Source organism: Mytilus galloprovincialis, chromosome 1 (genome assembly GCF_965363235.1).
Source record: "Mytilus galloprovincialis chromosome 1, xbMytGall1.hap1.1, whole genome shotgun sequence".
Classification (NCBI taxonomy): domain Eukaryota; kingdom Metazoa; phylum Mollusca; class Bivalvia; order Mytilida; family Mytilidae; genus Mytilus; species Mytilus galloprovincialis.
This window is the reverse complement of record NC_134838.1, coordinates 117,987,333-118,001,145: the sequence shown is the minus strand read 5'-3', so window position 1 is coordinate 118,001,145 and position 13,813 is coordinate 117,987,333. Positions and strand designations below refer to the sequence as shown.

General features: G+C 31.8%; 2 protein-coding genes across 3 annotated transcripts in view; both read right to left on the bottom strand.

Annotated features, from left to right (window-relative positions):
* Positions 1 to 13,813, bottom strand: part of LOC143054309 (eukaryotic translation elongation factor 1 epsilon-1-like) — a 228,125-nt gene that overhangs the window by 27,003 nt on the left and 187,309 nt on the right. The gene's annotated exons all lie outside the window — the stretch shown is intronic.
* Positions 1 to 13,813, bottom strand: part of LOC143054136 (uncharacterized) — a 33,380-nt gene that overhangs the window by 3,969 nt on the left and 15,598 nt on the right. Inside the window, exons 4-7 of one of the 2 annotated variants that reach the window (XM_076227050.1) lie at positions 13,204 to 13,325; positions 8,843 to 9,020; positions 4,498 to 4,595; positions 2,705 to 2,812 (exon numbers count right to left, since the gene is read on the bottom strand). In XM_076227050.1, coding sequence (XP_076083165.1) covers positions 2,705 to 2,812; positions 4,498 to 4,595; positions 8,843 to 9,020; positions 13,204 to 13,325 — 506 coding nt within the window. The remainder of the gene's footprint in view (positions 1 to 2,704; positions 2,813 to 4,497; positions 4,596 to 8,842; positions 9,021 to 13,203; positions 13,326 to 13,813) is intronic. The other variant, XM_076227057.1, reaches the window with a different exon arrangement.

Sequence of the window (13,813 nt, the reverse complement as noted above, 5' to 3'; positions counted from 1 at the left end):
GGACGTCTAAAGGACATGAACGGATTACAAAAAAGTTATCCGTTAGCCGTCCGTTCGAGCTATCCGGTAAGGTGTGACCGAGGCTTAACAGTAAAAGTAATAATTTACAAAGACAAATAAAAGAATACTATAACAAGTTATTAAGAACAGAGACTGCATCAGTCCATAGAATCTATACTTCAAGACCATCGAGTATTATTTGTAAAGTTGATACGGAATATTTATCAACAAGGTAGTGTTATCTTTCAATGAAATTTTAAGTAGAAGATGATCAGTATATCTGAATGTAAAATTAAATGCTATGAAACGTTAATTCGGAAGTTTCGATGAGCCTTGACGTTTAAATATTCTGACTTATGAACCAACATAAAACCATTGTGTGTCTTATTCAAATCGTGGCCCTCTTTTCAAAATTGGTTATTTTCCTAATTTTAACTTATTATCAGATAGCCCAAATAACCTCTAAATCTCTTGAATGATGCATTAACTACAACCAATCATTACAGATATGCAGATAATACAGGCGCGGATCCAAGGGGGAGGGAGGGGGTCAGGGGATTTGAAACCCCTTTTTTTTTTGGACGATCAATGCATTTGAATGGGAACATGCAGTTGGAACACCCCACCCCTTTTTGTCCTTGGTAAAGAACCCCCCTTGTTAAAATGGCTGGATCCGCCCTGGTAATAGATTTTCATCATGAAAAACAAGTAGAATTTTAACGTGTTATTAGTATATGGAACTAAAATAAGGGAATACGATACAGTTTCGACCCCACGGTGATGTTTTACGAAAATTAATGTACATCTGGTCATTTAAAATATGTAATATAAAATAGTACCTTCATGTTATGAATTTAGATATTAATGGGTCAAACTTTTCCATAGGATAGACATATCATTTTGTTTCAAATGAAAAACACATACGTTTTTTTGGGTAAATGAATAGATATATCTTCTTAAATAGTATCCTCCTAATAAGTTTAACAATTCTTTGGAAATAATTCATTTTCGTTTTAAATGATGCTTCTTTTTTTCTAATTTAAAATTCAAATGTCATTCAGAAAAGACAGTCCTTGGACTAGTTTTCAAGCTACAGGTTAAAATTTCACGAAAAATGCATCTTTGTATCAAGAAGTTTGAAGTCGTGAAAAATAAAATTTTACGTTAGCAACGTAACCTTCTCTGTAACTTTTCATATGGCCTTAGGCATTTACTAGATAAAATAGAGAGACCCAAACCTAAAACAATGTAAACTAAGAAGATGTCGATATAAAAAATAATTCACAATGTCTTATGGCATCAACAAGGACACTCACTGCAAAGTAAATGTATATTGATTAGATACAATAACATGCCTAAAAATTTATTAAGAAAAATGTATTCATCGCAGCAAACTTCGTTAAGCGTTATTACGCTGGTTTCATTGCCTTTGTATGCAATTTCTATGTTCAATTAAGACAGTAACTTTGTAAAAGATATCGACCGGGTCGACAAATTAAAGTATTTATTTTAATAAAATTCTTGCTAAAGGATTTATTAAATATTCTAAAAGTGCAATGAAAGGCAATCACAAGCACGATTTCTTTCAAAACAATCTGCTTGGCGTAAAATCAATTTCATGGAAATTGAGATTTAGTCATTCTACATTTTGTATGCATATCAAACTGACAAGTCACATCAATTTTCTGCTTTCACTACCCACGTGATCTACAAATCACATCAATTTTCTGCTTTCACTACCCACATGATCTACAAGTCACATCAATTTTCTGCTTTCACTACCCACTTGATCTACAAATCACATCAATTTTCTGCTTTCACTACCCGATGTGATCTACAAGTTACATCAATTTTCTGCTTTCACTACCCGATGTGATCTACAAGTCACATCAATTTTCTGCTTTCACTACCCACTTGATCTACAAGTCACATCAATTTTCTGCTTTCACTACCCACTTGATCTACAAATCACATCAATTTTCTGCTTTCACTACCCACTTGATCTACAAGTCTCTTCAATGTTCTGATTTCACTACCCACTTGATCTGCAAGTCACTTGCAGGCTTGGTTGCTTAATAGTAAAATTGACTATTGAATGTTCTTAATGATGCCTATTGACAAAAAAATTCGTGAAATAGATTACATTGTCTATCACGAAATTATCATTATTCTTTACCCTCAATATATGAACTAAATATAACGTATGTATGATCACTTATTCAGTAATTTTGAAGGCAATGCAAATCTCATTTTTATGGACTGGGGTTTGTCTTTTTTTTATCAGCCAGACTTATCAAGTGAACAGCATTCGCCGAGTATTCGATAGATTTTGAAGTAGAGCAAAATAGTTGTGTAAGTAATGGTAGATTAAACTGTGATGTGTTTAATTTTCACAAATATTTTTTTTAGATTCCCAACTTCCTATGTAACTTGAATACTTATTCTTCTCTGAATGAATTCAAAAATGTTTTTCGGTGTCAACATGCAATTTGGAAGTGGTAGGCGTTTACATTGTTTGCAATATAGGTCCATTAAGAATCAACGCAAACGAATATGGCTTGATACACTAAATTATCCAAAATAGTCAGATATTTAAACAAAAGAAATTTCTGTAATTCCATAAAGCTATAATAATTGGGGAGAATGATTTAAAAGTATATCAATATACTAGTAAATGCCAAATGTTATAACTTCAAAAGGATACATTAAAAGATCCATCTTTACAAACTACAATGGTCAGTAAAACTGGTTTTTCAGCTCGATAAAACTTCCCATTCAGATCTATACAGCATCTCATCATTCGACGACATATCTTAAAAAATGTTGATGGAATATATTTAGGAAATACAAGTCAGTACAATGTTAAGCAAAGAAGTACTCAAAACACGTTTAAAATAGGAAAGCATATAAAGAAATAGTGATTTATTTATTGCCCTTAGGAATTACGAATATTTCACATTCCCAGTAAATATATCTCGTAAATATTACACAATAGCTGAATAGGGGATTTATTACATTAGGACTGCAACAACGTAAATTGAAATTGATAACACTTTAAAGAATATCAGCTTCTGTGAAGAATGTTTCCTAAGACATCAGAGGCGTTAAGATTCCTAAGAAGCTTAAATCACTTGGGTATGAAATGTTACAAAAAAGTGAAATGATTTTCATCAGTCTTAATGTCTTAACAATAAAGGATGAAAACTAGACTCCAAAGAAGACGATTAGTCAAATTACTCTGTAGGAAATAATAGACTATTAGTGTCAATAGCTGTCTTACAAATAATGAAGAAAACAGTCGATGGAATGCCAAGTTATGTCGTAAATCTACACAATCAATAATAACTAATAATTGCCCAAGATTATACGGCATTACTTAGAAACATAACATTTTACAGTTGGAACAATTCGAATAGATTTTGTAAACAACTTTATTTAAAGCCAAATAAATGCCTTTATATCGTGTTTTTTGCTGTTTTTATTAGTATTTGAAGTGCAGCACTTTGAATCATCTTACAAAATATATGTCATAAAATATTACTTCTCTGTTTGTGAATATCACAACCTTGCACAAATTTGACAAGTTATGAAAAAAAATAGCTGAACTTGCAAATAGCTGCAGCAATGACGTCAATTACTGATGCTTAAAACCATTTGTTAATAATTAATTTGGTTTTAAACGGTTTTTTAGTCAAATATAAACCTCATAAGGCGATGACGCAAGAAAACATTATTTTTTTGCAACATCGTATCAGTGTTTACTCCTACGTACGGCATGTGTATGAAGCATCTGTTATAATTCAATGGGACTTGTACACAAATATAAATGAAGTTGTTTGTTACAGATAAGCTATCTGCTGACTATATTATAATGGTATTTAGTTGGTTGGTAGGCCCAGGGGCACTGTCCAGTATGTTTTGTATTTTGAAACTATTATATTAATGATATCGATAAAAAAAAATTCTATAAAAGAAATGTAACCAACATAAGAATGATTTACGGGTCAAATCACTTGTTTAATTTTTCAAATTATTTCTGTTGTGACTGAAATAAACACACGCGCAATCATTTCAAATCTAAACAAAGGTCGCATGCCGATACATCAAAATGAAGTCAAATTATCGATTCTAGTCATTAATGTAATAAGGAAGTTTCTGGTTTTGAAAAAAATTGCTCATGACGAAAAACTACGATGTTTTACATTCCGTTTTTGTAGAAGTTTAAAACATTGTAAAACACGTACGTTAATCTACATATGCTGTCGACATCGTAGCTGATGCCCTTTTAATATGTGAAATATATTTAAAAACAAAACAAAAGCATATAATTTGAAATAAGATATACCATATAATAAAACCATACTTTTATACCTACAATATTATTTCAATTCAACACAAGCTCGTATAATACGAAAATAACGCGAACAATATATCTCTACTTTATATAGCTTAAACATACCGGCTGAGAATCTATAATACAAACGAACTGTTTCATACCTTTTTATGTAATAGTTGGCGTTTCCATCTGAGACCATAACCGTACAAAACAAACAATAATGGAATGATAAAAACTATCAACCTGATTCCTAAGGCACCTGAAATATAGATAAACATGACCACTAACATGATACTGAAATTGTTATAGAAGATGAAGGTATCAACTTGAAACGTAAGAAATCTGCAATAAAGAAAGGAATTAACTAGCGTACTGATTTCTAAACATGTCGAGTTAGGAAATAAATTGCTGCGCCATGAGCGCATGATACGCCCGTCGTCTTGTGTGGAAGTGTAATACAATAATCATAAATAGTTTCTGAGAAAGTTTTAAGCAATAACCATATATTGTTTTATAGACACGGCGGGATATGTGAAACCCCAACCCTGTTTTTTTTGCAAAAAAACTAAACATCGCTTAAATAAAATTTTGAATCAAAACCAAAAAGTATACAGATCTTTAGATTAATATAACACAGAAGTGTGTAAAGTTTTAAGCAAAAATCATAAATTGTTTTTGAGATATGGCGCGACATGTAAAAAAACCCTCCCCTTTTTTACAAAATACTCAATAACTCAAAAATGAAATTTTGAATCATCACCAAAAAGTATACAGATCTTTAGATTAATATAACAAAGACATGTGTAAAGTTTTAAGCAATAATCATAAATCGTTTTTGAGATATGGCGCGACATGTAAAAAAAACCCTCCCCTTTTTTTACAAAATACTCAATAACTCAAAAATGAAATTTTGAATCATCACCAAAAAAATTACAGATATTAAGATTAATATAACTAAGAAGTTTTTAAAGTTTTAAGCCATGATCAAGAACCGGACAGACAGACAGACAGACAGGCCGACAGACCGACAGACCGACAGACAGACAGACAGACAGACGGACGGACACCGGTCATTTGTATACCATAATACGTCCCGTCAAAATTTTGACGCGCGTATAAAAAACGGTTAAACTGATAAACTGTGCAATGTAAGTAAAATCTGTTAACCTGAAATTCAAGCATTTGACATGTAGGTACAACTAGGGCAACAGTAGGATACGGGTGTTCAAAAGTCATAAATCGATTAAGAAAATAAACAACCAATAAATCGTTACAAAATTTCATCCAATATATGTGGTTCTTATTTAAAAAAAAAAGAAGAAAGGCAACAACAGGTGTCGATTAAATAAAGCACAAAAGCAAAACAAAATAATACAAATTAGAAGGACAACGAAGCACAGCTTGTACTAGAATACATAAATCTTGACGAAATATATCTGTTGAAGTACAGAGTTAAGAATTAAAGTAAATTTTGTGCGTATACCTCTCATAAAGGCAGTAAACTTAGTGAATTCCATAAAAAAGGTGACACATCTGCAGAAGCAATTACACACCATTGGGAAGCACATACGATCACCCCCGGTTTTAGTGGGGGTCGTGTTGTTCAGTGTATAGTTTTCAGTGTTGTTTTTTGTAGACCGTATTTTCTCTTCTATTTTTAGCCATGATGTTGTGTGACTGTCTTCAAGTTATGGCTGAATTTCCCTTTTGTATCTAAATAGGTACACACGCAGAGATTTATACACACAAATATAGATATGTTTCGTCGAAAAAAAATCCCTCACAAAACACCAAACTATAACGAATCTCGGCAAAATTATTGCTATAAATCTAAATAAGTGTTCTCTTCAAACCAACTAAACAACAGAATACAACAAGTTAAAATACAATTATCATGAGATATGTGGTAATTGGTTTGCTATTATTAAACCTTATAAAAACAGTTTTAATGCAATTTATCGGAAATTATACTGCCTGAAAGTGATAAATAGGACCATAAATATTTGATCCGACCGGGGAATTATATTCAACGAACAAAATACTGACAATAATGAAGCTCAAACAATTAATGTTTACAAAATGTTGTTTATGTATAACTAAAAAATATGTATCCTTTTTTCTGACATTTCATTGATACCGTACAAAATACATCAGTGTACGAATGTTACTTTTTGAAGACATCAATTATCATCAATTTCTTTATACTGTTCTTTAAACATAAAAAAAAACGTTATAACACTCAAGTATTCGTAGAGTTTTCGTGGTTTTGCCTTCATTATGAACCCTAAAAGTCGAATATTTGAAATATTTATCAAAGGTACCAGGATTATAATTTAATACTCCAGATGCGCGTTTCGTCTACTTAAGACTCGTCAGTGACGCTCAAATCAAAATAGTTTAAAAGCCAAACAAGTACATAGTTGAGGAGCATTGAGGACCCAAAATTCCAAAAAAGTTGTGCCAAATACGGCTAAGGTAATCTGTTCCTGGAATAAGAAAATCCTTAGTTTTTGAAAAATTCAAAATTTTGTAACAGTAAATTTATACAAAAGACCATATACATGATATTCATATCAACACCGAAGTGCTGACTACTAGGCTGGTGATACCCTCTAGGACAAAACGTCCACCAGCAGTGGCATCGACCCAGTGGTGAAATTCAAGAATGCATATATAAGTGACCTTTAATTGTTTATTTCCTTGTCATCATGTCTCTTCAGAAGATTTGTCTTATTGGCAACCATACCTCATCTTCTTTTTATATAAGAAAATATTTTTGATTACTGTTTGAAAAGGATATTGACAGGCCAAAGTAAACGTTTTTGAGTGATTTAACTGCAGCGTTCTATTGACCGTTGGTTTAATATTTAAGTATTTAGTGTCACGGTACTTTTCTATCCCAAATTCATGTATTTGGTTTTGATGTTATATTGGTTATTCTCATCGGATTTTGTCTAATGCTTAGTCCGTCGCTGTGTGTGTTACATTTTAATGTTGTGTCGTTGTTCTCCTCTAATATCTAATGCGTTTCCCTCAGTTTTAGTTTGTTACCCCGATTTTGTTTTTTGTCCATAGATTTATGAGTTTTGAACAGCGGTATACTACTGTTGCCTTTATTTACAGGACATTAACATCCCGTTTGTGATAATTGAACTTCTATGCTTGAAGAATAAACAATGTTCTCAAACAACAGCTTTTCTATTGTCTGTCAATCGGTTTAAGCACAGTCGACTGTTATTAATGCTTCTCCCCTTTTATTCGTTAGAATTTAACTGTAAACACTTACTCCTTTGGTATCGTTTTAAAACAAATGAACAGCATTTAGATATGGAAAAAATAAATCCAATACAAATTAGATGCATTATTTCTTTTTGCTCTGGTAGTACATCTATCCAAATACCAAGCAGTTCACGGACGTATGATCAAGTCAAACTGGTGAAATGATTTATCAAAAGATATGTGGCATACAAAAAGGTAAATGTGAGTTTAATTTGAAATATCATATATCAAATATTAAGTAAGATGTTCGACTACAAATTACAGAAACACTATGTTAGTCCCATGGACTTATGTACATATACTTTTTCTCAAGAAAGTTCTTTAATTTGACAAAATTTAGAGTCCAGTAAACAATTCGCCGATATATTTTCCGTATGCAAGTGAAATCAACGTGACCTCTCTCGTGAAAATCTGGCAATCACAAAATCTGTCATTGAAATATACTATTATCTTATTGTACATGTTATACACGTGCTCAATATTCATGCTTCTATGTTGATTATTTACTATAAATGTGACAATCGATAAACTACGGATTCAAAACACGACAATTAGTTAGCTGCCATATTTTCACATCATAATATAGACTGACAGAAAAGTTTTTTTTTTCACTATTATACGATATGAATGCGTAAAAAATGATAGAATCCTGCACGGAAAACTTAGTTTATGATATATGCATGTAGTGGCTCAAGAATTGGAGGAACAATATTTTTCACCAGTCACTCGTTTCATATGACTTTAACGTATCGCAAAACGTTTGATTTCGCGTGCTATTTATAAAGGTAACTATAAAAAAAAACATGCCGCGCACACAGACGTTCACAAATGAAAGGCTAATCTATATTCAGACGTTATTCTCGGGAAATTCTTATTTAAAAAAAATCATCAAGGTAAAGTAACACATGGTAACAAACCAATTTAACAAAAAAGTGGAAACGAAAGGGGGAAAAAATGATTACAAGAAGACAATTGTTTTTCATGAAATGTAATCTAAACGAATGTTTATTATGTTAAGGCATGAACCGCGTTTCGTAAAAATACAGGAACAAAACTTCCATTAAAGGAACCCAAATAATTCAAATAAAACGTAGTCATTATCAACAAAACTGACATTCAATCTGGTTTTTTTTTTTTGCTAAAAAGGGTAACCACTAATGATTTCTTGCAAGTTTTTGAGTATTGTTTATTAAATTAAGTGATAAAAAATATTTCAGTTATACATACTCTGTCGCGGTTCATCCCGAATATACACCATAACGAATAAAAACACTACCAACCAAATGACACATGCACACACAAGGATTATGATTGGTCTCAGTGAAAACATGAATTCAAATATCAGATCTCTGTCTATGACTTGACTTAATGTTTGTATCACTTCCATGTATTCACCATATCTTACCTAAAAAAAGTATAAAATAGAACTTAACAGTAGATACATTTCTTGTAAAAATATTCATTTAATCTCGTTTCATAACATAAAATTAATCGGAGCAAAACATTTTCATTATTCGTAGCTAAACAACGTTTTTATTCAACGGAAAATTGAACAAGTTTAAATGTTACTCGATGCTATAGAATATTCGTATACAATCATATATAGAAAAGGAGGAAACTGTAATGTTTTGTAAAATTGTGCAGAGTAAAAAGTTCATTAAAATAGTTTTTATGCTTATTATTTGATGCGCCAGACGCTCGTTTCGTCTACATAAGACTCATAATCGATGCTAAGATCAAACTAAAACTTAATAGCTCTTTAGCGTTTGATGTTCTAGTTTTTTGGAAGGTTTTTGGCCTTTACAAATTAGTTTGCGAAGTTCTCATTCATTACATGTATTGAACAGATTCCATGAACACAACTAGTGTTTATATTATATCTTGAAATCAATTATTAGGGGAGTTGACATATAAAGCATTTAAGTACAAAGGGCGTAAATTAAAGCAACAGTAGTTTTATACCGATATCCAATCCCATCAATCGACCAGGAATCAGCAAATCAAGGTAACAAACAAACACTTAGGAAATTGCATTTAATATCAAAAGGAGCGAGACCGGTTTGTCGACAGGGTAAATGTCTCTCGATGTACCTGCATCGCCCACCATATGAATTCGCTCTCAATGAAAATTTCACAATTAGTAAACTTCAAATGAGATAACGATACTGATATCAAAGACCCGAAAAGCATGTTGGTAGTGAATTGAGACACCGACAATAGTATAGGTTAAACAATTCGGGATGATGACCCAAAGATGTTGTGTCGTTTGAAAATTGACGTCGTGCTTCCCTTTAACTCTGTTGGTACAATTTTCTTTTATGTAAGGAGCAATCATTTGTTAATGGAGACGGGATACACAGAATCGTTTATGGTCTCATCTGCCTTAGATTGCAAAATAACAAATAATAAATGAGATGCGTAATGAAATTTACATCTTAACCTTGTATTACCCTTTGATGGAAGTATCGGAAAATATGAAGGAGTATTTATTTCAAAGAAAGTTAATTAATCAATTTAAGATCCTTTCTGGTTCGTATCTCAAATGCTCTCAATCAGAAATAGTATAGATATAAATGATATGTCCATTGATTAAAAAAAAAATATGGTTTATATGCATGAAATCATAGCCAAACTGGCCTGTTGAGAAATGAAAAAAGATTCAAATTTTTTAAATGTCTATTTTTATCTATTTTAAAGAACTGTCTTCTTCATCTCACCAATATGACAGCTTTAATTCAACTCTTCTAGACTCGGAGCAATTTAGAGCTTAACATAATGTATAGACATTTTTATATTGACGGCAAATATATATTCACCTCTCATAAAGGTTGTTTACGTGTGGTTGGATTGACGCAATACGCCACATCTTATATTCAATCTTCGTCGGCCTTAAACATGGTGATTTGTGAATATCCACTACAGCAGACATACTTTAAGACGTAATAGAAACATTTGGTCGGTTTGTTTTCGAATTGGAACTACTGATGTTTAATTATAGATATCATAAATGACATGACTGCTGTGGAAAATAACGTCGCGAAATCAAACAGGCATCTTAATTTGAAATAAATCAATTAAAACCACCGTCTTATCCAACAAATTACCGTTAAACATTTTAAAAGGTTAGTCTTTGTCAACACTATGATTCATCTTGTTAAATTTCCTGAAGCACTAAACTATACAAAGAGTCAGGAATCTTTGGAAAGCAATTTGTAGAGGAAATGGATGAGAATTACTAATACTAAATAGTTATGCATTAACGTTCACGTCGGAAATGGACCGGAATTAACGAATGACCGCATTATCAAGTTCAAATGTTCAGTAATCGAAAACTTCAGATGTATGAATGTCAATGCATAGCGTGAGACAAGTAGTCGAAAATAATTTCAACACGGCAACAGTTTTTTCATTGTTCGTCTTTTAACGATTAGGCACAAAAGATGAACACAAAAAAATGCATTTATGTTCAGTTATTCGTTACCAATTTAGATCAAACATGTTTAATCTCAGTTTTAAAACGAAAGTTAATATTAATTATTAATTATATTAGCATTTTCTTTTTCTGCCATGCCGTTGTCATTTTATTATTTTAATGTTCCTTTTGTATCTATATAGGAAATCTATGTTTGGCTTGGACCTTACTTTCTGTTCTTAAACGCATATTCAAATATTCAAATACGCTTTCAAATGATCAGTTTTGAGCGTTCCTAACGAAGGTGATTGCATAAAGTGTTTCAGACGCAGGAAATTCAATGTTTTTTTTTTTTTTTTCAGTAACTGCAAGTACTCATATGTCGGACTTATATTATAGCTAAATTTAAGCTCAGTATCGATCTAACTAGTAAAGCAAGTTTCTGCCCCTCACACACATTTTTTTGTATAAGCAAGGAGCATGTTATTTAGTGGTGGCGTTTATTGTCGTCTGTTTACACTGTAAGAAGATTCATATATACTAAAAAAAGATGACGTTTAAATTTGTCGAAATGTCCTGTTTATAAAACTTTGAATTTTCGAAAAACTAAGGATTTTCTTATCCCAGGCATAGATTATCTTAAACGTATTTGGCACAACTGTTAGGAATTTTGGATCCTTTATGCTCTTTAACTTTTTTCTTGTTTGGCTTAATAAATATTTTGATATGAGTCTTATGTAGACGAAATGCGCGTCTGGCGTACTTAGTTATAATCCTGATACCTTTGATAACTAATTAAAGAATAACTCTTATGACTAAAAAAATTGTTTTATGAGTCTTGTAAGTTCCTTTGTACGATAAAAGAAAAGGGGAGGATTTGGCACCAGCAAATATGTTTAATCCCGCTGCATTATGTATGTGCCTGTCCAAAGTCTGGGGCTTGTAATTCAGTTATTGTCATTTTTTGCTGTTTATCGTATATGTTTTTGACTATTGTTTTGAACATAAATCAGACCTTTAGGTTTCTGTTTCGAAATGTAAATATATTTCTCATTTCAGGTACCATAATTAATAGTGTATTTTTTCTAATTGTTGAAGAAGGCAGAATGGTGACCGATAGTTTCTTACTTCAACGTCATTTGGTCTCTGGTGGAGAGTTTCCTTATTTGATATCATACCACATCTTCTTTTCATATGACTTAGAAGATAGGCGTACTAATCAGAAAACAGCTAAGAAAATGAATTATCAAACCCACAAAATACTGATCCAAGATTACTCAAAGTGCCTGACATCTAGTTTGAAGCCCAGTTTCAACTGTGTATCAAAAAGATCATCAATACACCTCAATTTAAGAAAATGGAAAAACCATCAATAGCCTTAAATTGGTTTCATTTAAAATCTGTTTGATATTTCCACTGGTTGTTTTCGTAAAATTAAATCAGACGGTTACACATGCGTATTTTCTGCATTTGCTGTATAACATGATTTGAGGGTAGTATTAATAGTGTGAAATGTCAGACATATTATCAAACCACATTGAATGCCTGCAGTAAATTTCTTGTCATTATCACATTTACTTTCTCGTGGAATAAAACTTTCAGACAGTATGGATTTGCTTTAAGTAATCTTCTACATCTTGTTTTATCTGAATTAGCGTGGAGTTAATAAAATATAATAAAAATAAAAGGTTTCAGCCTTTGTTGGTTAATTATCTAATTTATACAATGTTGTATGACTCAAGAAATATTTGAAATGGCATTTACACTGCTTTGATGGTTTGCCTGAGGGTTTAGGAAACGACAGCTTTTTTGTACAATAAAACATGGATTTCATGACTTTGATGAGATACGCAGAAACAGAATAGACGAAAATTGCGTACTGAAATGTTATGTAAAAATTTAAAAAATATAATTTTTATAAGCTATCCAAAATAAAACTCAGGGGATACCTCCAAACTATTTAATGTCTTAAAATATTATTTGCATTGGTGCTTGTCACAATGAAGTTTACTCTTCATCTTTTAGTCTTTACTACACACATGAGCAATGTTTTGTTCATATTTCTATGGATATAAAAAGTGAAAATTGTTTAGCAGTAGAGGTGATTGTCATATTCTACTAATTAGACGAGAAGACCAATAAAAAGCTTAATAAAAATGATATTGAGGAAACTTACATTTACTCCATGACAACACAATGGAGTCGGTATATTGTCCTCCTCATCACAGATAATTGTTCCTTTCCAGTGACCACGAATATGTAGTCCTACTGTTGTCAATATTTGACCATTCACATAATCTGTAAAGAACATATAAGAGGTTATTTTATAAAGAATTAGAAGAGGCAATGCGTAAAAAGATTTTTTTGACATAATACAAATCTGAAAATAAGCTGTTAAAGTGGAAAGATCGCTCTTTTAAAATTTCTTCAAATTCGTGTCCGCCATATTGGGATGATCGTTATTGCAGTTACGATCATCACGTTGACACCAGTGATTATACATATGGTGATAAAATACGGGATATGAAGTTAAAGTTAACGTGACAGTTAGTATAAGAAGCATACATCATATGGTGATGACATAAGTATTTCATACGTTTTAGTAAATTCTTATGTTATTGATGTTTCCATCACCTGAGGATCTAGTGGTACCGCACTGATATCGAAGTTCGGTCACCGGTCAGTCAATTCAAGACTCAAAATTGTGATTGTTTTCTGCATGCTATATTTAGGAGTAAGAATAAGAATTGATTACGAATCCTGTTTCACATCAAGCGAACTTGTTT